This window comes from Sarcophilus harrisii, chromosome 3 (assembly GCF_902635505.1).
Source record: "Sarcophilus harrisii chromosome 3, mSarHar1.11, whole genome shotgun sequence".
Taxonomy (NCBI): Eukaryota; Metazoa; Chordata; class Mammalia; order Dasyuromorphia; family Dasyuridae; genus Sarcophilus; species Sarcophilus harrisii.
Genome location: NC_045428.1, coordinates 605,207,095 through 605,230,673, shown reverse-complemented (window position 1 = coordinate 605,230,673; position 23,579 = coordinate 605,207,095). Strand labels below are relative to the sequence as shown.

Here is a 23,579-nt window from a genome sequence, read left to right as displayed (position 1 = left end):
TCATCAAACTATAAATCGACGAAACACAACATGCTGTTCCTTTGAAATAGAGGATAAAATTATCATATACATTTCTTTTTCTTTTCTGTATTTCCTTCCCTAGATGGCGACCAATAGACGTGTATTTTAAAATTTAAACTGCAGCTTTAAAATTAATAACTAGTCACTTAAAAATTCTTTTTATGAAGTAACTGATCTATCCAATTTTACTTATTAAACTTTACAAAGCTTGCTGGTACCTCAAAAGTTCACTAAACTACTTGGGGCAGGGGGCAGCTCTGAAGTCAGGAAGACCTGAATTTAAATCTGGCCTCAGACACTTAACACTTTTTAGCTGTGTGACCCTGGGCAAGTCACTTAACCCCAATTATCTCAGCAACAACAACAACAAAAATACTAGGGGCAGCTAGGCAGTGCAGTGGATGGAGCACAGGAGAATGGAAGTTTAAATCAGACCTCAGATAGTTGATACTTAAGAGATATGCAAGTCACTTAACCCCCATTGCCTTCCAAAAAAAAAAAAAAAAAAAATGAATTTTATAAAAGTGAATAGACTCAGGAGAACATTGTCTCCAGTAACAGCAAGATTATGATGATCAACTATAAAAGACTTAGTTCTTCTCAGCAATACATTGATCCAAGATAATTCCAATAGATTTTGAAGGGAAAATGCCATCCACATCCAGAGAGAACGAGCTATGGAGAGTGAATGTGAATTGAAGCTTAGAGTTTTCACCTTTTTTTTGTTTTGTTCTGTTGTATTTTTTTTTTCTTTCTTGTGGTTTTCCCCAATGTGACTCATTTGAAAATATGTTCAAAATAATTGCACATGTATAACCTATCTCAGATTGCTTACTGTCTTGGGGAATGTAGAAGTAAGAGAAAGATGGAAGGGGAAAAAATTTGGAACTCAAAATTTTACAAAAATGGAAACTCTCTTTTCATGTAATTGGAAAAATATTTGACTATTAAAATAAAATAAAAGTTTTAAAAATACCCATTCACCTTTTTGTGTTTGTTTTTATTTTTTTCTTTTGAACTGATTTTTCTTGTACAACATGACAAATATGGAAATATGTTTAAAAGAATCGCACATATTCAACTTAGATTGTTTGCTCTCTTGAAGAAGGGAGGGAAAGAATTTGGAACATCAAAGTCTTAAAAAAAGAATTTTGAAAACTATCTTTACATGTGTTTGGGAAAATAAAATGCTATGAAAATTTTTTTAAAAAGAAAAATACAAGTCACTTTAAGTCTTTTAGAATGATTTGTTGATCTTTTCTTTTTTTTAAAAAAATTACAAAGTTTGCTAATACTGCAAAAGCTCATTAAAATGCTAACAAAATTTTCATATCCTATTTTAGATATTTCCAGTAGAGAATTGACCCATTCATTACCTAATTATGACTTTTAAAATTTGTTATTAGTCTTTCATCTCTACAACTTCTAATTCAGTCAATATTTGAATATGGAGATAAAAGAGGGAAGACTTCTGGAAGTTTTTACTCTTCCTCCCTTTCCCTCTTTCCCCCTTGGTTAAGTAGACCAGAGAAAAAAAGCATAGAACAAAACAAATGCTTGGAAGCACCTTTTGGCACAGATTAGTGCAAAGATCCCATATGACAGCATAGATTTCCCAATGTATGAGGGGTAAACCTCTTTCATCAATGGTCCTGGTTTATAGCATAAAAATCTCTCTAATTGTATAAGGTCCCTTTTATCTGCTGCAATCAACCCACTATTCCCAAACTTAGTTCTCTCATTCACAAAAGGGACACACCCTCAGAATTTACAACAAGATCTGACACAGCATTGAAACCCACTTGAATTTCTTCAAAATTTCTTGGGATCTTATCTGTCAACAATTTAAGACAATCTCAGACAACTGTGATCTTGCTGGTAGGCTAAGATTAATTTTCCTATTTAGTCCTTATAAAAACATATTCACAATTTTATCAAAACAGCATTTGTCAATTGGTCTAGCCATTTAAAGGTATTTTTTTCGTTGTCATTGGCAAGGCCAAGCTCAAGTGCCTTGCTTAGGATTAAAAAACTAGTAATTGTCAAATGTTTGAAGTCAGATCCCCCCAAATCTAGGGTTGGTGCTCTTGACTCCAGAATGCACTTTTAAGGAAAATAAAGATTTCTTATGCTTTGACAACCACACTTGAGCAAAATTTTCCTCCCTGTGCTTTTTAGGAAAGTCCTTGTTTAAAATATTTAGTTTCCAATTACTTTTTGATCTATTTAACACCTAACTTTTTGTTGAATGTAGTTTTTATTGTATTGTGATCTGAAAAGAAAGCATTTACTATTTCTGCCTTCCTGCATTTAATTTTGAGGTCTTTATGTCCTAATATATGGTCAATTTTTGTGTAGGTTCCATGAACTGCTGAGAAGAAAGTATACTTCTTTCTGTCACCATTCAGTTTTCTCCAGAGAGCTATCATACCTAATTTTTCTAATATTCTATTTACTTGTTTAAAATAAAGACCTTTTTGGGTTCACCTTTTCTAGCCTTTTTACTAAAGTATATGTAGAGTTACTGTTATTTTTTTTAAAGAGGTTTCTATTTGTTTCTTAATAGAACCTTCTTCCTTAGTATGGATGCTAAATTTCTTAGTAAAAAGCACCCCCTTCCCAAAATATGGAGGAAAACTTCTCTAAAGTCCCTTTACAAGCTTTTTCTTCCCACTTGTATGAAGAATACTTTAATAGAAAACTTTTACTTCTCCAAAGTGGAAGATTATCTTAAACATTAAAGAGATGTAGAAATTTGCACTTAATTATACTTGCAAACTAAGAAAAAAGAATGGAGAATTTGCTGGTTTCCTTCTCAAAGGAGACCAATGTGATATCACTCTGTTAGTGGAGTTATAGGGTGTCCAACTGTCCAATCAGATCAATACAAGCTCGGAATGCTCCGCCACAGACCGACACAAATAGTCCCTATTAACACTTGGGCTGGATTCTCTAACTTTGTGCATCTTGTGTTTCTTCTGAGCTAATTCTCTTTTGTTCACAGAGCACAGCTGGGTGGTCCTGTGCCAGTGTCTCCAATGTCATACCATCTATTCTAAAGTTCTTTAAGAGAGACCTTGAGAGTGACCCCCTTGTGAGCGTTTACCCTGTGTGAGTTCTCCATAAAATAATCTTTTTTGGCAAGCATACATTTGGCATTCGAACAATGTGGCTGGCCCAACAGAGTTGTGCTCTCCGCAGCAGAGCCGGTAAATAAATCTCATCCTAAAGAACGAGTGGGTGAAACAACAGAACATAGACACAATTAAACATTTCATCCAAGAGAATGACAATAATGAGACGACGTCCCAAAAGTTATGGCGTGCAGCCAAAGCATTTCTTAGGGGAAGAATTATATCAGAAAGGACCTCAGGGTCCAGTCCCTTATCCTGCCAGATCTTCCTAAGACAATTCAAATGGAAGCGATTCCATTTCCTAGTGTGGTACTGAGGAACAGTCCAGGTTTCACAGGAAGACTACGATGAGGTCAGCACAAGGCTCTAGACATCTTTAGCCTGGTAGTCAGTCTAGCATCTCTCCCACACTTTTTTTCAGAACCTCCCAAACACTGGGCTAGCTCTGGCCACGTGTGTCAATCTCATTATCGGTGTGGACATCCCCATCAAAGGAAGAGAACTTTTCCATTGGCTGTTGCTAGCGGTTGCTAGATCCTCATGTGGATGATGAGGTACTGACTGGTGGAGAACCTGGGTTTTTTGGCGTTAACTGTTAGGCCAAAATTGTCCCGCTCCCCTACCTTGTAAATCTCAGTGGAAATAGAATCACCATCCGATGCTTTGACACAAGAAAGCAGCCTAATGGCCTTCAAAACCCCTTCTTCAGTTGCAACTTCAGCTAGGGAGTCACTGACTTCAACTTGAGATAAACGGTCAGAAGCTTCAGCACTGATTGACGACAGTCTGTTGAGAACATGATGGAAGTGTTCAGTCCGTCTCTCTATGACTGTTTCCTGCTCACTTGATCTATGTGGCCCCATCTGTACTGAGTAGTTTAATAGCATCGGGGTCTTTGGCCAATAAACAGCCAAGTATAGTGTCAGCATAAAACTGAATTTCACCTTCCTTCTTGCTGAGCCAAGAAACCTGCAGCTCTCTCAGTTTTAATTGCACTTTACTTCTGATGGGATTGGATGCTGCTTCCTGGAGACGGACGACCTATCCTGGTGGTACAGCCTGTGGAGTTCTCGGTTTTCCTTCAGCAGCTTCTGGATTTCCTGGCCTTCATTTGTCAGCCTTGCCGCTCTCAGGGCCGCTTGCTGGGGGAGATGCCTGTGGAGTTCTCGGTTTTCCTTCTGCAGTTTCTGGATTTCCCAGCATTTTCCCGGCCTTCATTTGTCGGCCTTGCCGCTCTCAGGGCCGCTCACCGGGTGAGATTCTGTTGAGTTCTCTCCCACCCAGAGCTCTTTTTCTTCCAGGCCTGCTGGATTTTGTTGGTATATAAGTATATGCACATCCTATACCAGTGGTGAGACACGTCTTCCCTTAGCTCACCAGAGCTGCGCCAGCCAAGAAAAAGGGAGAGCTCAATCAGCAACATCATGACCTTCTGGTAGTGATTGTTTTATGTCATGAATAAATACAACCAAAGGAAGAATTGTAAGTCAGAACACCAAGTGAAAAGGAACATTTTGTAAATACTTAGGAATCTAAAAAAAGTAAGAAAAGATTACTACATATGATAATTTCTCACAAATTCACTGAGGGTTCAGATGCTTTAAAGAAAGTGAAAATGAGAAAAAAGTGAGGAAACTTTTGTATAAAAGAGAATTGCTCCAAAATAATAGAAATTTTGAAAATGGGAAAAATAAATATTGCAAGAAAATGAAATGGAGGAACATCAACTGCCAAGTGCATTTCCCAAACATGGGTCCTACACATAGCAGGTTGGAAAATAGATGATGCTGTCCAGTATATCAAAGGCAGACGTGGGCACTTTCTTGTATGAGAGCCATGAGTTTGCCTCTTGACTCATTCTCTTTATTCCTGATCCCCAGTATCTAGAGTTCTTATACAATGTTGAAATGATTTCTTTTTTAGAAACAAACTATCAGTGCCTTATGCACTGATAAAATATTGCATTTTTAATGAAGGAATGAAACTTCCTTTCTCCATATAGTTACTCTTATTTTTCGATAATTCTGTAATTTTCTATAACAAATATTGAAATAAATGAATATATTCATGACCAAGTGAAAACAATCATTAAGCAAAGGTAGCAGACATTTTTGAACATGACCCATCATACCCTGTGTATGTCCTTCAGTCCTTCAGTATAAGAACAGTTAATGCTGCTATAAGCAATTTCATACTACTCAATTGAGGCCAAATTGTGAATAATATCTCTTTAGAGTTCTTGTCATGCTTTAATCTAGCTAAGACTATAAGGACTGTAAGGAAATTTACCAGATCATTCCTTCTTCATTGTTCTTTCCTCAGTGATCACTGTTCAATCCTTCCCCTTTCAGTCCTCCCCAGTCCTCAAGTACTTGAGAACTTCTCATAAACACTTAAATTTTCTTAATATATCACTTAAGATGCTTCTGGTGGGGTGGAATGTCACGTTACCTTCTATCTTCTCCCAAATTTCCATGTCTCACTAATAGAATACAGATCTTTTCCATAATTCCATCAAAAGAAACAATATATAGTGAGATATTTGAATCAACTTTTATTATTCCAACCTGACTGTCATTTGTCACTTCAAACAAAGAAGGCTTTTCTCAGTGTTCCATTGGGCTCCTAATGCCTGGTTTCATGTGTGGGCTCTGACTCTCTAAAGGTTATATGAGTTTTAGGCAAAGCCCATCTCTGCTTCTGTTTCCTCCCTTTCTGTTTGAGGAGAGAGGTTTGTAATAGATGAATTCTGGAGTCTCTTCCAGCTCTAACTCATGTGACTTGACTGTTTAGGAGTTGGTGATGTTCAGGGACATTATAGTGGACTTCACCCAGGAGGAGTGGGGGCTCTTGGACCCTTCTCAGAAGGAGCTCTACAAAGAGGTCATGCTGGAGAGTGCTCAGAACCTGCTATCCCTGGGTAAGGACTGTTTCCTCTCTTTTCCTGGTTTTAGTTTCAGGCCAAAATTAGCAATGGACGCACACTCTGGTGCATCTCAGCCTTAGGAGCTAGGTCCTCTGGGACTCCAACTCTCCATCCATTTTGGTCTTGTCTTGTAGCCTTTTCTTTTTTTTTTCTTTTCTTTTTTTTTTTTTTAAATTTTTTTTATTTAATAGCCTTTTATTTACAGGATATATACATAGGTAACTTTACAGCATTAACAATTGCCAAACCTCTTGTTCCAATTTTTCACCTCTTACCCCCCCACCCCCTCCCCTAAATGTCAGGATGACCAGTAGATGTTAAAATATATTAAAATATAACTTAGATACACAATAAGTATACATGACCAAAACATTATTTTGCTGTACAAAAAGAATCAGACTCTGAATTATTGTACAATTAGCTTGTGAAGGAAATCAAAAATGCAGGTGTGCATAACTATAGGGATTGGGAATTCAATGTAATGGTTTTTAGTCATCTCCCAGAGTTCTTTTTCTGGGTAGTCTTGTAGCCTTTTCAAAGGGAGTCACTTATCACCAGGCTCATAGCTAGAGGGAGAAACGATCTGTAGTGCTTGTCAGAGGAAGTTTAAAAAGCCATACCTCATCCAGAGAGATATGTCAAATACTCATAAGGTCAAAACGAGTTCTTGAAAGAATTGATAAAGCCCTTTAAAAACCAAAGAAGAAACTGAGGAACAATTAGAAGGAAAAAATAAAAGCAATCCAAAAACATTAAGAAAACTATGAAAACAAAGCCAATCAGAAAAAGAGATCCACAAATTTAAGGAGGAAAATAACCTTTTAAATATTAGAATTGGGAAAAAGAGAGCTAATGATGTTACAAGCACTAAAAAACTGTCAAAGCCAAAAGAATAAGAAAGTTGAAGAGATGTGAAACATTTCATTAGAGAAATAAATGATATGGAGACTAGGTCAAGGAGAGATTACATAAGAATTGTTTAACTAATTGAAAGTTATAATCATAAAAAGTATCAAGACAGAATATTTCAGGAAAGTATTAAAGAAAATTGCTATGAAGTTTTTGAACACGAGGGAAAAGTAGAAATAGAAAAAAAAATTCACTGTTCAACCCCGAAAGAGATTCCAAGATGAATACTTACAGGAATATCATAGTCAAGTTTCAAAGCTCTCAGGTTAAGCAGACAATCTAGGAGCAAAAAGGAAAAACATTGTAAATATTGTGGAACCTCAATCAGGTTAACTCTTCTATAGAATAGAATAGAAGCTTCTGTGTTTCATAGAGCAAGGGTTATGACCAAAATTAACTTACTCAGGAAAGCTGAGTATAATCCTGGATGGAAAGATTTTGAAGATCATTTAATGAATCGAAAGACATAGAGGCATTTACAACAAAAAAAGGATAACTCAATGTAAAACTTTACATAGAAGACCTAGGAAAAATAATAAGGTAAACATTAAGTACTAGTTATAAGGGATTCACTAAAGTCAAACTTTATTTTTTACATGTGAAAATAACATAAGTACTTTTTTTTTTTAAAACAACATCCTCATTGCTTGGGTAATTTGAAAAACAAACAAACAAACCTTGGGTTAAGTTGAGGATGATGGATTGATTCTCAAAAATAAAACTGGCTTGGGAGAAGTCATATGGAACAGTTATCACATAAAAATGAGTCCTGAAAAGAACTGATACAGAGGAAGTAGGGATTAGAGGGCAGGTAATCCTGGAGATTTATTCCCAGAGGATTAACTGAAGAGGAAATAAAATATCTACATGGTCCTATTCTAGAAAAAAGCGAAGCAGGTCATAAATGAGCTTTCTAAGAATGAAACATCAGGTTCACACAGATTTGCAAAGGAATTCTACCAAACATTTAAAGGTCAGCCAATTCCAATATCCAAAAACTGATTTAAGAAAATAGGCAAAGAAAGGCTACTACCAAACTCCTTTCATGAAACAAATATGGCATTGATATTCAAATGCTGGAAAAGCAAAAAAGAGATCAAAATTAGAGACCAATTTAATTAATATATACAGATGCAAAATTCCTATATAAAATAGTAGCTGGAAGAATACAATGATATATTATGACATACATTGTGACAAATTGGGGTCAGATCAGGAATAAAGAACGGATTAGCTTAAGGAGCATGTTTGTTTGGTTGGTGGTTCGTTCTCCAAGAAGACCAAAATAATATCACTATGTTAGGGTCAAGTTGGTATGTCCCACTGTGGCTGATCAGCTCAAGAGAAGCTCAGAATGCTTTGCCAAAGGTCGAGCATAGATGGTCCTTGTGGGAATATTCTCTGACTTGCTGCATCTCACATTTCTTCTGGGTTCATTCAATTCTGCTTTGCTCTATGAGCCCCTTCTCTGAGGAGGGCAAGCCGTGATGAGCGGTCCTGGGCCAGCATCTCCTGGGTCATACAGTCAATTCTAAAGTTATTAAGAGAGACTTTGAGAGTATATCTCTTGTATGGCTTTTTCTGACCCCCTTGAGAGTGTTCGCCCTGTGTGAGTTCTCCATAAAACAGTCTTTTTGGCAAGCGTACATTTGATATTCAAAAAATTTGGCCAATAGAGTTGTGGTCTCTGTTGCAGAGTTTGATTGCTTGGCAGTTTAGTTTAAGAAAAAATTATAACAATAAGAAAAGATGGAGGGGTGGGTGGAAATCATATGATTCTATCAATAGTTGAAGAAAAAAACTTTTGATAATATACAAAACTCATTTCTATTATTTTTAATCCTGAGTTTTTGCCTTGAAAATGTTTATAAAATGATTTTTCCTTAAGTTGATAAAAAGCATTTACTTAAAACTGTGACAGTAATACAGTCAGAGTTAAGTAATTGGAGACATAATTGTTCATTCATTGAAAGGACCAATATAATAAGAATGACAGTTTTGCTTAAGCAAATTTCTCTTCCCAATTTGATTGTCTCAATCAAATGACTAAATATTTATTTTGCTGAATTGGAAAAAAAAATAGCATTTATTTGAAAGAGCAAAACTTCAAGAATATGAAAGGAACTAATGAAAATGTAAAGCAAAGAAGTTTAGCAGAACCAAATTTTAAAAAGTATTATAAGGCTTTATATATAAGGTATTATAACTTTCAAAACTATGTGGTACTGACTAAGAAATAGAAAGTGGGTCAACAGAGCAGAAGTCATACAATTCACAGCAGCAAATAATTACAATAACCTGGTATTTAACAAATGTAGAGATTGAAAGTTTTGGGATCAGACTTTACTCCTTGGTGAAAATTGTTGGCAAAAGTGGAGAGAAGTATGACAGAAATTGTTAACAGTCTGATACTTATCTTGCCTTTTGCTGTTGCTTTTATTGAATGTGAGTTGTGTACATCATTAGCCACTTTCACATGCTGTCTGTCTTTTCTCTTTACATTGCCATAGTCTATTAAATGCCAATTTTTGCTGCAAGAATATATTCCTGAAATTTCATTGCATTTAGGTTGGTGATGAGAGGGTCATGAGCTCCATAACACTTATGTAATTACTGCTGTTGCTCATGTGTATATGTTTTTGTTTTTTTAGTTGTAGAGCCCAAGTTTGAAGTAAATGAGATGAGGAGAAAGCTGGGACTTTTTGTGGAAGAACATGACCTGAGGAGATTCACGAAGGAGGGTCCCTGTGCCTTCACTTTGAGGGAAATCCTTGACTCTAACGTCCAAGTAAATAGTCCAAAGAGCGACGATGCGTTGGATGAAACTGGAAAGAGGTTCAAGCAATCTCCACTGCTCAGTCAATGTAAGAAAATGGTCTCCAGGAACAAGTGTCTTCAGCACTGGTCAAGCAACCAAAGCTTCACCGCACAGGGAGAGCTTCTTCAGCCCCAGGAGAAGCCTCCCCAAGTGCAGACCTACTCAGAGAGCCAATGGCAAGTGGCCTTGAGCCGTGATTTAGACTTCCTTAGACCTCAGGAAAGTGATGCTGAGGAAATGCTTTGGGGGAGGGATGCAGGTGGGAGGGCCCTTGTTACTCATCAGCCCATCCCCCAGAGAAAGCCACCTGAGGGGGAGCACAAGTGTGAGGCAGCCCCCTGCCAATACTCAGCCCCTCCTGGCTGTCCTCTCAGGAAGAGACAGGAGTCTCAAGCGGGTGGGAAGGATGCTGGCTGGGACCAGGAACCTGGCAGGCCTTCACGGACTTACCCTGGAGGGCTCTACAAGGTTGTCGGCCCTGAAAAGCCCTTCTGGGGCAGACTCCGTGAGCATCAGAGAGTCCACACTGAAAAAAAGCCCTTTGGGTGTTATCAGTGTGGAAAGAGTTTCACACGGAGCTCCAATCTTGCCAGACACTGTAGAATCCACACTGGAGAGAAACCTTTTGATTGTGGCCAGTGTGGAAAGACTTTCGCCCAAAGGTCAAATTTTGCTGAACACCAGAAAATCCACACTGGAGAGAAACCGTTTGAATGCAATCAATGTGGAAAGACTTTCACTAGGAGCACGCATCTTTCTACACACCAGAGAATCCACACGGGAGAGAAACCTTTCAATTGTAATCAGTGTGGAAAGACTTTCACACAGAGCTCCCACCTTGCAGAACATCAGAGAATCCACACAGGAGAGAAACCTTTTGAATGTAATCAGTGTGAAAAGACTTTCAGAAAGAGGTCCAATCTTGTTAAACATCAGAGGATCCACATTGGAGAGAAAGTTTTTGATTGTAATCAGTGTGGAAAGGCTTTCAGAAGGAGTTCCCATCTTGTTAAACACCAGAGAATCCACTCTGAAGAAAAACCTTTCGATTGCAATCAGTGTGGAAAGACTTTCGGAAGGAAGTGTCATCTTGCTACACACCAGAGAATTCACACTGGAGAGAAGCCTTTTGAATGCAATGAGTGTGGAAAGACTTTCACACAGAGTTCCCATCTTGCTCAACATCAGAAAATCCACACTGGAGAGAAACCTTTTGCTTGTAATCAGTGTGGAAAGGCTTTCAGAAATAGGTCCAATCTTGCTAAACATCAGAGAATCCACAGTGGAGAGAAAACTTAGGAATGTAATGAATATGGAAAAACATGACAGGAAATAAAAAAATTCTTCAAAAGAGACAGAATAAATTACAATAAAAAAATTAAAAGAAAAAAAGAATTTTTGACTTCTCAATTCTTTTCTTCCCTACTAACTTTTCCTGATTTAATGTTAAGGTAACAAATATAATATCAATTGCTCATGTGAAGATATGGAAAATATGGAAATGTGAAAAATATTTCCCTGTTAGAAATAACAGCAAGAAAAATGTGCTACAATTTCTACTCATACTCTATCCATTCCCTCTCTGGCAGTTTTCATCCTAAAACCTTTAGAATTATTTTGGATTGTTGTATTGGTCAAAATAACTAAGTCTTTCAATAGTTATACATCATACAATGTTGCTTTTGCTCTATACAGTGATCTCCTGTTTCTTCATACTTTACTTTTCATCACTTCATATCAGTTTTTACAAGGTTTTTCTGGAACCATCCTGCTCTTCATGTCATATAACTCAATATAATAATATAATCATATTAAATTTTGAAACAATATTGTGTTATATAATCAATTTCTAATTCCTTACCACCACAAAAGTACAGTTATCAACCAATATTGTATATTTAAGTTCTTTTCCTTTATCTTTGATGTCTGGGACATAGGCCTAGCAAATATGCACAGTTTGAATCTTCTTGGGGCACAGTTCCAAACTGTCCTCCAGAATAGTAGATCAATCCACAGCTCTATCACCAGTGTATCAATATCCCAGATTTTCCACATTCCCTCCAACATTTTTTTTTCTTTTGAGCAAATTTGATAGGTGTGATATTATAGCTCAGATTTGTTTTAATTTCCATTTCTGCAATAAATAGTGATTTTAAACTATTTTAATATTTCTATAGATGGCTGTAATTTCTTCTGCATACTGCCTGTTCATTTCCTTTGACTACTTATCAACTGGAGAATGACTCACATATTTACAACTTTGACAGTTCTAGTTCCCTATACATTTGAGAATTGAGGCTTTTATCTGAAAAACTTGTAACCTTTTTGCTCATTTTTCTGCTTTTTTTCCTCCTAAACTTGGCTGCATTGATTTTGTTTTTTCAAACTCTTTTTAATTTTCTGTAATCGATATATTCATTGTGTTTGATCCTCTATTTCTTAATTGGTCATCAATTCTTTTCTTATGTATAGATCTGACAGGTAAGATATTCCATGCCCTTTGAATTTGCTTATGATATTACCTCTTTATATCTGAATATTGTGCCCATTTTGATTTTATCTTGGTCTATAGTATGAGTCCTAGTTAGCCAACTGTATGACCAGATTTCATACTCAGAATTAAGCAGGTGGGTATATGTCTTCCATAATAACTTCAACCAAGAAAGTCCTTATTTTAGTCTCCCTAAGATGCCACTCTCATCTATTCCCCAGGGACATATTTCCTTTGGTATAAGTTTATAGATGTCATTTCCATTGAGCTGCTGCCATTTTCCTTAAAGGATGGACTATAGGAGGTTAGACACTTATATCTGAAATCAAAGCTTAGAGCTATATTGGATCAAAGCCCCACAATATTCTGCCTCCAGTAGTAAAACTTTACGCATCATATGTCAGGGCAGATTATAGTTGTGTTCATATGACAATAATCATTAACAGAATTAGTTCAAATTCATACACTTTTCCTTAAAATTTTCATACATTGAATAGACTTGTTGAAGTCAAAATTCACCACATATGATATGTATACTAATCAACAGCATATAATTCCATGATTTTCTAAATGATTTCTGATAAAATCCAGTAATTACTTAAAGTTTAACTGGCACATTTTTTGGTTGATAGGTATATTAATTAACAGCATGTAATTCCGTGATTTTCTAAATGATCTCTGATAAAATGCAATAGTCACTTAAATTTTAACCCACAAATTTCCTTACTTTGGCTGATAGGTATACTAATTAACTGTATATAATTCTGTGATTTTCTAAATGCTCTATGATAAAATTCAGTAGCTACTTATGAACTAATTAACAGCATAATTCTGTGATTTTCTAAATGATCTCTGATAAAATGCAGTAGTTACTTAAATTGTACCTACAAATTTCCTTAAATACTAATTAACAGCATATATTTCTGTGATTTTCTAAATGATTTCTGATAAAATGCAGTAGTCACTTAAATTTTACCTACAAATTTCCTTAAATACTAATTAACAGCATATATTTCTATGATTTTCTAAATGATCTCTGATAAAATGCGGTAATTATTTAAATTTTACCTACAAATTTCCTTAAATACTAATTAACAGCATATATTTCTGTGATTTTCTAAATGATTTCTGATAAAATGCAGTAGTTACTTAAATTTTACCTACAAATTTCCTTAAATACTAATTAACAGCATATATTTCTATGATTTTCTAAATGATCTCTGATGAAATGCGGTAATTACTTAAATTTTACCCACAAATTTCCTTACTTTGGCTGCTAGGTATACTAATTAACTGCATATAATTTTGTAATTTTCTAAATGTTTTCTGATAAAATGCAGTAGTAACTTAAATTTTACCTACAAATTTCCTTACTTGCTGATAGTATACTAATTAACAGCATATATTTCTGTGATTTTCTAAATGATTTCTGATAAAATGCAGTAGTTACTTAAATTTTACCTACAAATTTCCTTACTTTTATAGGTATACTATTTAACTGAAAATTTTAATTTTTAAATTTCTGATAAAATGCAGTAGTTCCATTTTACCTAAAATTTTTAAATATTAATTAACGATATAATTTTGTGATTTTTCTAAATGTTTCTGATAAAATCAGTAGTTACTTAAATTTTAAAAATTTCCTTTTTAAAAATATAATTAAAACCATATAATTTTTGATTTTCTAAATGATCTTGATAAAATCAGTGTTTAAATTTTACCCACAAATTTCCTTACTTTGGCTCTAGGTATACTAATTAACTGTTAAATTTTATTTTCTAAATGATTTCTGATAAAAATATTACTTAAATTTAACAAATTTCCTTAAATATAATTAACAGATATATTTCTAATTTTTAAATGATTCTGATAAAATCGGTAATTCTTAAATTTTACCCACAAATTTCCTTACTTTGGCTGCTAGGTATACTAATTAACTGATATAATTTTTAAATTTTTCAAAAAATTCTCTATAAAATTAAAATAAGTACTAAAATTTTAAAACAAACAAATTTCCTACTTTTTAAATATAATTAAAGATTATTTCTTGATTTTCAAATGATTCTGATAAATCTTTTAAATTTTAAAAATTTTCTTTTGGTTGGTATATAATTAATGATTAATTTTTGATTTTCTAAATGATTTTGATAAAAAAAATAAAAATTTTATAAATTTTTAAATATTAATTAACAGATTATTTCTTGATTTTCTAAATGATCTTGATAAAATGGGTTACTTTAAATTTTAACAAATTTTATTTGGCTGTAGGTTATAATTAATGATATAATTTTTGTAATTTTTAAATGATTCTATAAAATAAAATAGTTACTTAAATTTTACCACAAATTTCCTTATTTGCTAATTTAATTAAAGCATTATTTTTGATTTTTAAATGATTCTGATAAATGCAGATATAAATTTACCCACAAATTTCCTTACCTTTGGCTGTAGGTATACTAATTAACTGCATTAATTTTTTAATTTTCTAAATGTTTCTGATAAAATGGTAGTTACTTAAATTTACCACAAATTTTAAATCTAATTAAAAAATTTATATTTTCTTGTTTGATTTTCTTTTTTAAAAATTTTTATTTCTGGAATAAAATGCAAAGTAATTTTTAAAACTTAAAATTTTAAAATTTTACAAAATTTCCTTAAATCTAATTAACAGCATATATTTCTATGATTTTTAAAATATCTCTGATAAAATGCAATATTAAATTTTCCACAAATTTCCTTACTTTGGGCTGTGGTATACTAATTAACTGCAATAATTTTGTAATTTTCTAAATGTTTTCTGATAAAAATAAAATTTTACCTCAAACCTTAAATTTTAAACAAATTTCTTATTTTTGGCTGATAAAAGGTATTATTAAATTTTTAAAAACAAACAATTGTAATTTCTTGATTTTCAAAATGATTTCTGATAAATCGGTACATTTACCCACAAATTTCCTTTTTTGGCTTGGTATACTAATTAACTGATATAATTTGTATTTTCTAAATGAATTTTTCTTATAAAATTAAAATATTCATTTTAAAGATTTTAAAATTTCTTAAATTTCCTAAAATTTTTAAATTAATTAACAGCATGTAATTCTGTGATTTTCTAAATGATCTCTGATAAAATGCAGTAGTCACTTAAATTTTACCCACAAATTTCCTTACCTTGGCTGATAGGTATACTAATTAACTGCATGTAATTCTATGATTTTCTAAATGATTTCTGATAAAATGCAGTAGTTACTTAAATTGTACCTACAAATTTCCTTAAATACTAATTAACAGCATATATTTCTATGATTTTCTAAATGATCTCTGATAAAATGTGGCAATTACTTAAATTTTACCCACAAATTTCCTTACTTTGGCTGCTAGGTATACTAATTAACTGCATATAATTTTGTAATTTTCTAAATGATTTCTGATAAAATGCAGTAGTTACTTAAATTTTACCTACAAATTTCCTTAAATACTAATTAACAGCATATATTTCTATGATTTTCTAAATGATCTCTGATAAAATGCAGTAGTCACTTAAATTTTACCCACAAATTTCCTTACTTTGGCTGCTAGGTATACTAATTAACTGCATATAATTTTGTAATTTTCTAAATGTTTTCTGATAAAATGCAGTAGTAACTTACATTTTACCTACAAATTTCCTTAAATACTAATTAACAGCATATATTTCTGTGATTTTCTAAATGATTTCTGATAAAATGCAGTAGTTACTTAAATTTTACCTACAAATTTCCTTAAATACTAATTAACAGCATATATTTCTGTGATTTTCTAAATGATCTCTGATAAAATGCAGTAGTTACTTAAATTTTACCCACAAATTTCCTTACTTTGGCTGCTAGGTATACTAATTAACTGTATATAATTCTGTGATTTTCTAAATGCTCTATGATAAAATTCAGTAGCTACTTATGAACTAATTAACAGCATAATTCTGTGATTTTCTAAATGATTTCTGATAAAATGCAGTAGTTACTTACATTTTACCTACAAATTTCCTTAAATACTAATTAACAGCATATATTTCTGTGATTTTCTAAATGATTTCTGATAAAATGCAGTAGTTACTTAAATTTTACCTACAAATTTCCTTAAATACTAATTAACAGCATATATTTCTGTGATTTTCTAAATGATTTCTGATAAAATGCAGTAGTTACTTAAATTGTACCTACAAATTTCCTTAAATACTAATTAACAGCATATATTTCTGTGATTTTCTAAATGATTTCTGATAAAATGCAGTAGTTACTTAAATTTTACCTACAAATTTCCTTAAATACTAATTAACAGCATATATTTCTATGATTTTCTAAATGATCTCTGATGAAATGCGGTAATTACTTAAATTTTACCCACAAATTTCCTTACTTTGGCTGCTAGGTATACTAATTAACTGCATATAATTTTGTAATTTTCTAAATGATCTCTGATAAAATACAATAGTCACTTAAATTTTACCCACAAATTTCCTTACTTTGGCTGATAGGTATATTAATTAACAGCATGTAATTCTGTGATTTTCTAAATGATCTCTGATAAAATGCAGTAGTCACTTAAATTTTACCCACAAATTTCCTTACCTTGGCTGATAGGTATACTAATTAACTGCATGTAATTCTATGATTTTCTAAATGATTTCTGATAAAATGCAGTAGTTACTTAAATTTTACCTACAAATTTCCTTAAATACTAATTAACAGCATATATTTCTGTGATTTTCTAAATGATCTCTGATAAAATGCAGTAGTTACTTAAATTTTACCCAGAAATTTCCTTACTTTGGTTGATAGATATATTAATTAACAGCATATAACTTTGTGATTTTCTAAATGATCTCTGATAAAATGCAGTAGTCACTTAAATTTTACCCACAAATTTCCTTACTTTGGCTGCTAGGTATACTAATTAACTGCATGTAATTCTGTGATTTTCTAAATGATTTCTGATAAAATGCAGTAGTTACTTAAATTGTACCTACAAATTTCCTTAAATACTAATTAACAGCATATATTTCTATGATTTTCTAAATGATCTCTGATAAAATGCGGTAATTACTTAAATTTTACCCACAAATTTCCTTACTTTGGCTGCTAGGTATACTAATTAACTGTATATAATTCTGTGATTTTCTAAATGCTCTATGATAAAATTCAGTAGCTACTTATGAACTAATTAACAGCATAATTCTGTGATTTTCTAAATGATCTCTGATAAAATGCAGTAGTTACTTAAATTGTACCTACAAATTTCCTTAAATACTAATTAACAGCATATATTTCTGTGATTTTCTAAATGATCTCTGATGAAATGCGGTAATTACTTAAATTTTACCCACAAATTTCCTTACTTTGGCTGCTAGGTATACTAATTAACTGCATATAATTTTGTAATTTTCTAAATGATCTCTGATAAAATAAAATACTCACTTAAATTTTACCCACAAATTTCCTTACTTTGGCTGATAGGTATATTAATTAACAGCATGTAATTCTGTGATTTTCTAAATGATCTCTGATAAAATGCAGTAGTCACTTAAATTTTACCCACAAATTTCCTTACTTTGGCTGATAGGTATACTAATTAACTGCATATAATTTTGTAATTTTCTAAATGATCTCTGATAAAATACAGTAGTCACTTAAATTTTACCCACAAATTTCCTTACTTTGGCTGATAGGTATATTAATTAACAGCATGTAATTCTGTGATTTTCTAAATGATCTCTGATAAAATGCAGTAGTCACTTAAATTTTACCCACAAATTTCCTTACCTTGGCTGATAGGTATACTAATTAACTGCATGTAATTCTGTGATTTTCTAAATGATTTCTGATAAAATGCAGTAGTCACTTAAATTTTACCTACAAATTTCCTTAAAATTAATTAACAGCTATTTTATGATTTTCTAAATGATCTCTGATAAAATGCGGTAATTATTAAATTTTACCCACAAATTTCCTTCTTTGGCTGCTGGTATATAATTAACAGCATATAATTCTGTGATTTTCTAAATGATTTCTGATAAAATGCAGTAGTTTTAAATTTTACCTACAAATTTCCTTAAATACTAATTAACAGCATATATTTCTATGATTTTCTAAATGATCTCTGATAAAATGCAATGACTTAAATTTTACCCACAAATTTCCTTACTTTGGCTGTAGGTATACTAATTAACTGCATATAATTTTGTAATTTTCTAAATGTTTTCTGATAAAATGCAGTAGTAACTTACATTTACCTACAAATTTCCTTAAATACTAATTAACAGCATATATTTCTGTGATTTTCTAAATGATTTCTGATAAAATGCAGTAGTTACTTAAATTTTACCTACAAATTTCCTTAAATACTAATTAACAGCATATATTTCTATGATTTTCTAAAGTTCTGATGAAATCATAATTCTTAAATTTTACCCCAAAATTTCCTTACTTTGGCTCTGGTATACTAATTAACTGTATATAATTCTGTGATTTTCTTTGCTCTATGATAAAATTCAGTACTCTTATGAATAATTAACAGCATAATTCTGTGATTTTCTAAATGATCTCTGATAAAATGCAGTAGTTAATTTGTCCTACAAATTTCCTTAAATACTAATTAACAGCATTTTTCTGTGATTTTCTAAATGATTTCTGATAAAATGCAGTGTCACTTAAATTTTACCTACAAATTTCCTTAAATACTAATTAAACATATATTTCTATGATTTTTTGATCTCTGATAAAATCGGTTTTTTAATTTTACCCAAAATTTCCTTACTTTGGCTGATATTTATTTAATTAACGGCATGTAATTCTAGATTTTCAAATGATTTCTGATAAAAATGCAGTATTACTTTTTTACCACAAATTTCCTTAAATCTAATTAAAGCATATATTTCTATGATTTTCTAAATGATCTCTGATGAAATGGTAATTACTTAAATTTTTCCCCCACAAATTTCCTTCTTTGGCTGCTAGGTATCTAATTAACTGCATATAACTTTGTAATTTTTTCTAAATGATCTCTGATAAAATACAATAGTCATAAATTTTACCCACAAATTTCCTTCTTTTTTGATAGGTATATTAATTAACAGCGTAATTCTGGTTTTCTAAAATGATCTCTGATAAAATCAGTAGTCCTAAATTTTACCCACAAATTTCCTTACCTTGGCTGATAGGTATACTATTTAACTGCACACAATTCTTTAATTTTTTAAATGCTCTCTGATAAAATGCAGTAGTTCCTTAAATTTTACCTACAAATTTCCTTAAATATTAATTAACTGCATATAATTTTGTGATTTTCTAAATGCTCTCTGATAAAATACAGTAGTTACTTAAATTTTACCCAGAAATTTCCTTACTTTGGTTGATAGATATATTAATTAACAGCATATAACTTTGTGATTTTCTAAATGATCTCTGATAAAATGCAGTAGTCACTTAAATTTTACCCACAAATTTCCTTACTTTGGCTGCTAGGTATACTAATTAACTGCATGTAATTCTATGATTTTCTAAATGATTTCTGATAAAATGCAGTAGTTACTTAAATTTTACCTACAAATTTCCTTAAATACTAATTAACAGCATATATTTCTATGATTTTCTAAATGATCTCTGATAAAATGCAGTAGTTACTTAAATTGTACCTACAAATTTCCTTAAATACTAATTAACAGCATATATTTCTATGATTTTCTAAATGATCTCTGATAAAATGTGGCAATTACTTAAATTTTACCCACAAATTTCCTTACTTTGGCTGCTAGGTATACTAATTAACAGCATATAATTCTGTGATTTTCTAAATGATCTCTGATAAAATGCAGTAGTCACTTAAATTTTACCCACAAATTTCCTTACTTTGGCTGCTAGGTATACTAATTAACAGCATATAATTCTGTGATTTTCTAAATGATTTCTGATAAAATGCAGTAGTTACTTATAATAATTAACCATATGATTTTCTAAATGATTCTGATAAATGCAGTAGTTACTTTACCTACAAATTTCCTTAAATACTAATTAACAGCATATATTTCTGTGATTTTCTAAATGATTTCTGATAAAATGCAGTAGTTACTTAAATTTTACCTACAAATTTCCTTAAATACTAATTAACAGCATATATTTCTATGATTTTCTAAATGATCTCTGATGAAATGCGGTAATTACTTAAATTTTACCCACAAATTTCCTTACTTTGGCTGCTAGGTATACTAATTAACTGCATATAATTTTGTAATTTTCTAAATGATCTCTGATAAAATAAAATACTCACTTAAATTTTACCCACAAATTTCCTTACTTTGGCTGATAGGTATATTAATTAACAGCATGTAATTCTGTGATTTTCTAAATGATCTCTGATAAAATGCAGTAGTCACTTAAATTTTACCCACAAATTTCCTTACTTTGGCTGCTAGGTATACTAATTAACAGCATATATTTCTGTGATTTTCTAAATGATTTCTGATAAAATGCAGTAGTTACTTAAATTTTACCCACAAATTTCCTTACTTTGGCTGATAGGTATATTAATTAACAGCATGTAATTCTGTGATTTTCTAAATGATCTCTGATAAAATGCAGTAGTCACTTAAATTTTACCCACAAATTTCCTTACTTTGGCTGATAGGTATACTAATTAACTGCATGTAATTCTATGATTTTCTAAATGATCTCTGATAAAATGCAGTAGTCACTTAAATTTTACCCACAAATTTCCTTACTTTGGCTGATAGGTATATTAATTAACAGCATGTAATTCTGTGATTTTCTAAATGATCTCTGATAAAATAAAATAGTCACTTAAATTTTACCCACAAATTTCCTTACTTTGGCTGATAGGTATATTAATTAACAGCATGTAATTCTGTGATTTTCTAAATGATCTCTGATAAAATGCAGTAGTCACTTAAATTTTACCCACAAATTTCCTTACTTTGGCTGATAGGTATATTAATTAACGGCATGTAATTCTATGATTTTCTAAATGATTTCTGATAAAATGCAGTAGTTACTTAAATTGTACCTACAAATTTCCTTAAATACTAATTAACAGCATATATTTCTATGATTTTCTAAATGATCTCTGATAAAATGTGGCAATTACTTAAATTTTACCCACAAATTTCCTTACTTTGGCTGATAGGTATATTAATTAACAGCATGTAATTCTGTGATTTTCTAAATGATCTCTGATAAAATGCAGTAGTCACTTAAATTTTACCCACAAATTTCCTTACTTTGGCTGATAGGTATATTAATTAACAGCATGTAATTCTATGATTTTCTAAATGATTTCTGATAAAATGCAGTAGTTACTTAAATTGTACCTACAAATTTCCTTAAATACTAATTAACAGCATATATTTCTATGATTTTCTAAATGATCTCTGATAAAATGTGGCAATTACTTAAATTTTACCCACAAATTTCCTTACTTTGGCTGCTAGGTATACTAATTAACTGCATGTAATTCTATGATTTTCTAAATGATCTCTGATAAAATGCAGTAGTCACTTAAATTTTATCCAGAAATTTCCTTACTTTGGCTGATAGGTATATTAATTAACAGCATATAATTCTGTGATTTTCTAAATGATCTCTGATACAATGCAGTAGTCACTTAAATTTTAACCCACACATTTTCTTACATTGGCTGAGAGAGGTCCTGGTTCCTGAAACTGCAGCATTATAGAATCTCACAATACTGTCAGCAGAGCTGGTGAGAGTTTTTAACAGGTTATATAGGAAGAACAAAGGAACCTCACAAAGATCTCTTAAGAGGATTTTGTTATACTTTTCTCCCAATAGTTGATCATGTATCATTATTATTTTTTTCTTATAAAATATATCTCTTTCAATATTCTTTTCCAACATTTTGTCACACACTCTAATAGACATTGTGGTGATTAAAATGATCCCATCTACAAAACATAAGACTGAGGCAGAACTCTTCCTCAATGGACCTCTATCTAACAGTCCCTGGTCCCCTCAGTGGGATATTCCCACAATCTGAGACGCCTCCTCATTCTAGGGCCTATTTTTATAGGGCTAGCTAACCGTCACTCTGGAACAACTACCCCTCATTTCCGTGTAGTTGTGCTCTCTGCTACATAGCCCTTGGTAACCACGACAAGGAAAAGCAGGGATGGAGGGCCTCTACTTAATTTCCTGTAAGTAAGCAAGTCAACCTAGAAGCTGCAGCTCAAGCTCTGGGGCCTCATATAGAGAGGATCTGGATACAATTCTGTCTAATTGATTAATATTCGAGGTCCAACTGCATTATTTCTCTCAATAAATTCACGATCTACCATTATCCAGATATAACAACTCACCTTAACAGAAAAAACAGTTCAAGACAAAGCATTTTCAAAAGACATTACTGGGAAGACCATTCATCCTGTATCCTTTGGCACTTCAGTAATTGCTTCTAATGACCCAGTGTGGAGTTAGTTATAGTAGAGAACTACTGGGTTTTCCAAGATGGTCTTGAATCCACGACACCCCAACTACTTCACCTTGCCCAAAGAAGTTGCTTATTTCAACTAACAAACCAAAGTCCCTCTCATCTCTAGGTGCCCCTAATCCCCTCGTTTGGGGTCAGCCACATGACCTGGAAGGGGTAGGAGAGGTGTGGGGATAGGTAGGGAGAGCGAATACCTACTAGGAAATAGGAGAACAGCCATGCTGTGAGTCAACTGTTGGCACTCCGGGTCCATTCAGGGCACAGTGAGTCCATCAATTTCCCTAGAAATTAGGAATTAAATAACATTGTAGGAGAGGTTGGGCTTGCAGGATGCAGAACCTTGAATACTAGATTGAGTTCGAGAACACGTATACATTGTGCATCTGGTGAATATTTTTTAAAGTAATTTAAACCAAGTAATTTAGACCAAGTAGTAAACTAAAGTAATTTAGACCAAGCATTTTCAGATTTTAAGAAGCGATGGGATGGCACTGATGGAAAAACAGAATGAAGCCCGCAAGATCTATTTAGAGACTTTGGTAGTAGCAAGTATGGGGGGAGCAGACCCTGCATCTGGACAATAATCCTAAAATAGGAAGAGGAAAAGATGCAGGAGAGAGACATCAATGCAACAGGAATCAAAAGGATTTTTTTTTAACTGTGTAACATGGAAGACCCAGAAGGGAATTCAAAGATGGCACCACAGTTTCTGCCTGGATGACCAGGACTATAAAGACCCTTGAGTGCTGCCGGGGGCTTGGAGTCAGAAAGACAGACACATCCCCC

At 32.4% G+C, this 23,579-nt stretch overlaps 1 protein-coding gene and 2 long non-coding RNA genes across 6 annotated transcripts in view; 1 reads left to right on the top strand and 2 right to left on the bottom strand.

Annotated features, from left to right (window-relative positions):
- LOC100914984 (zinc finger protein 454-like) overlaps window positions 1-11,123 on the top strand; it is a 388,067-nt gene extending 376,944 nt beyond the window's left edge. For all 3 annotated transcript variants that reach the window (XM_031964040.1, XM_031964039.1, XM_031964041.1), the window contains 2 exons: window positions 5,949-6,075; window positions 9,642-11,123. In XM_031964040.1, coding sequence (XP_031819900.1) covers window positions 5,949-6,075; window positions 9,642-11,107 — 1,593 coding nt within the window. In that variant the 3' untranslated portion in view covers window positions 11,108-11,123. The remainder of the gene's footprint in view (window positions 1-5,948; window positions 6,076-9,641) is intronic.
- LOC116423058 overlaps window positions 1-23,579 on the bottom strand; it is a 35,787-nt gene that overhangs the window by 9,426 nt on the left and 2,782 nt on the right. For both annotated transcript variants that reach the window (XR_004233543.1, XR_004233542.1), the window contains exons 2-3: window positions 22,992-23,074; window positions 7,223-7,269 (exon numbers count right to left, since the gene is read on the bottom strand). This is a non-coding gene — a long non-coding RNA (uncharacterized LOC116423058). The remainder of the gene's footprint in view (window positions 1-7,222; window positions 7,270-22,991; window positions 23,075-23,579) is intronic.
- LOC116423057 lies at window positions 15,559-22,985 on the bottom strand. Its single transcript, XR_004233541.1, has 2 exons — window positions 20,322-22,985; window positions 15,559-15,953 (listed from the first exon to the last, which is right to left on the bottom strand). It is a non-coding gene; the product is annotated as an uncharacterized LOC116423057 (long non-coding RNA).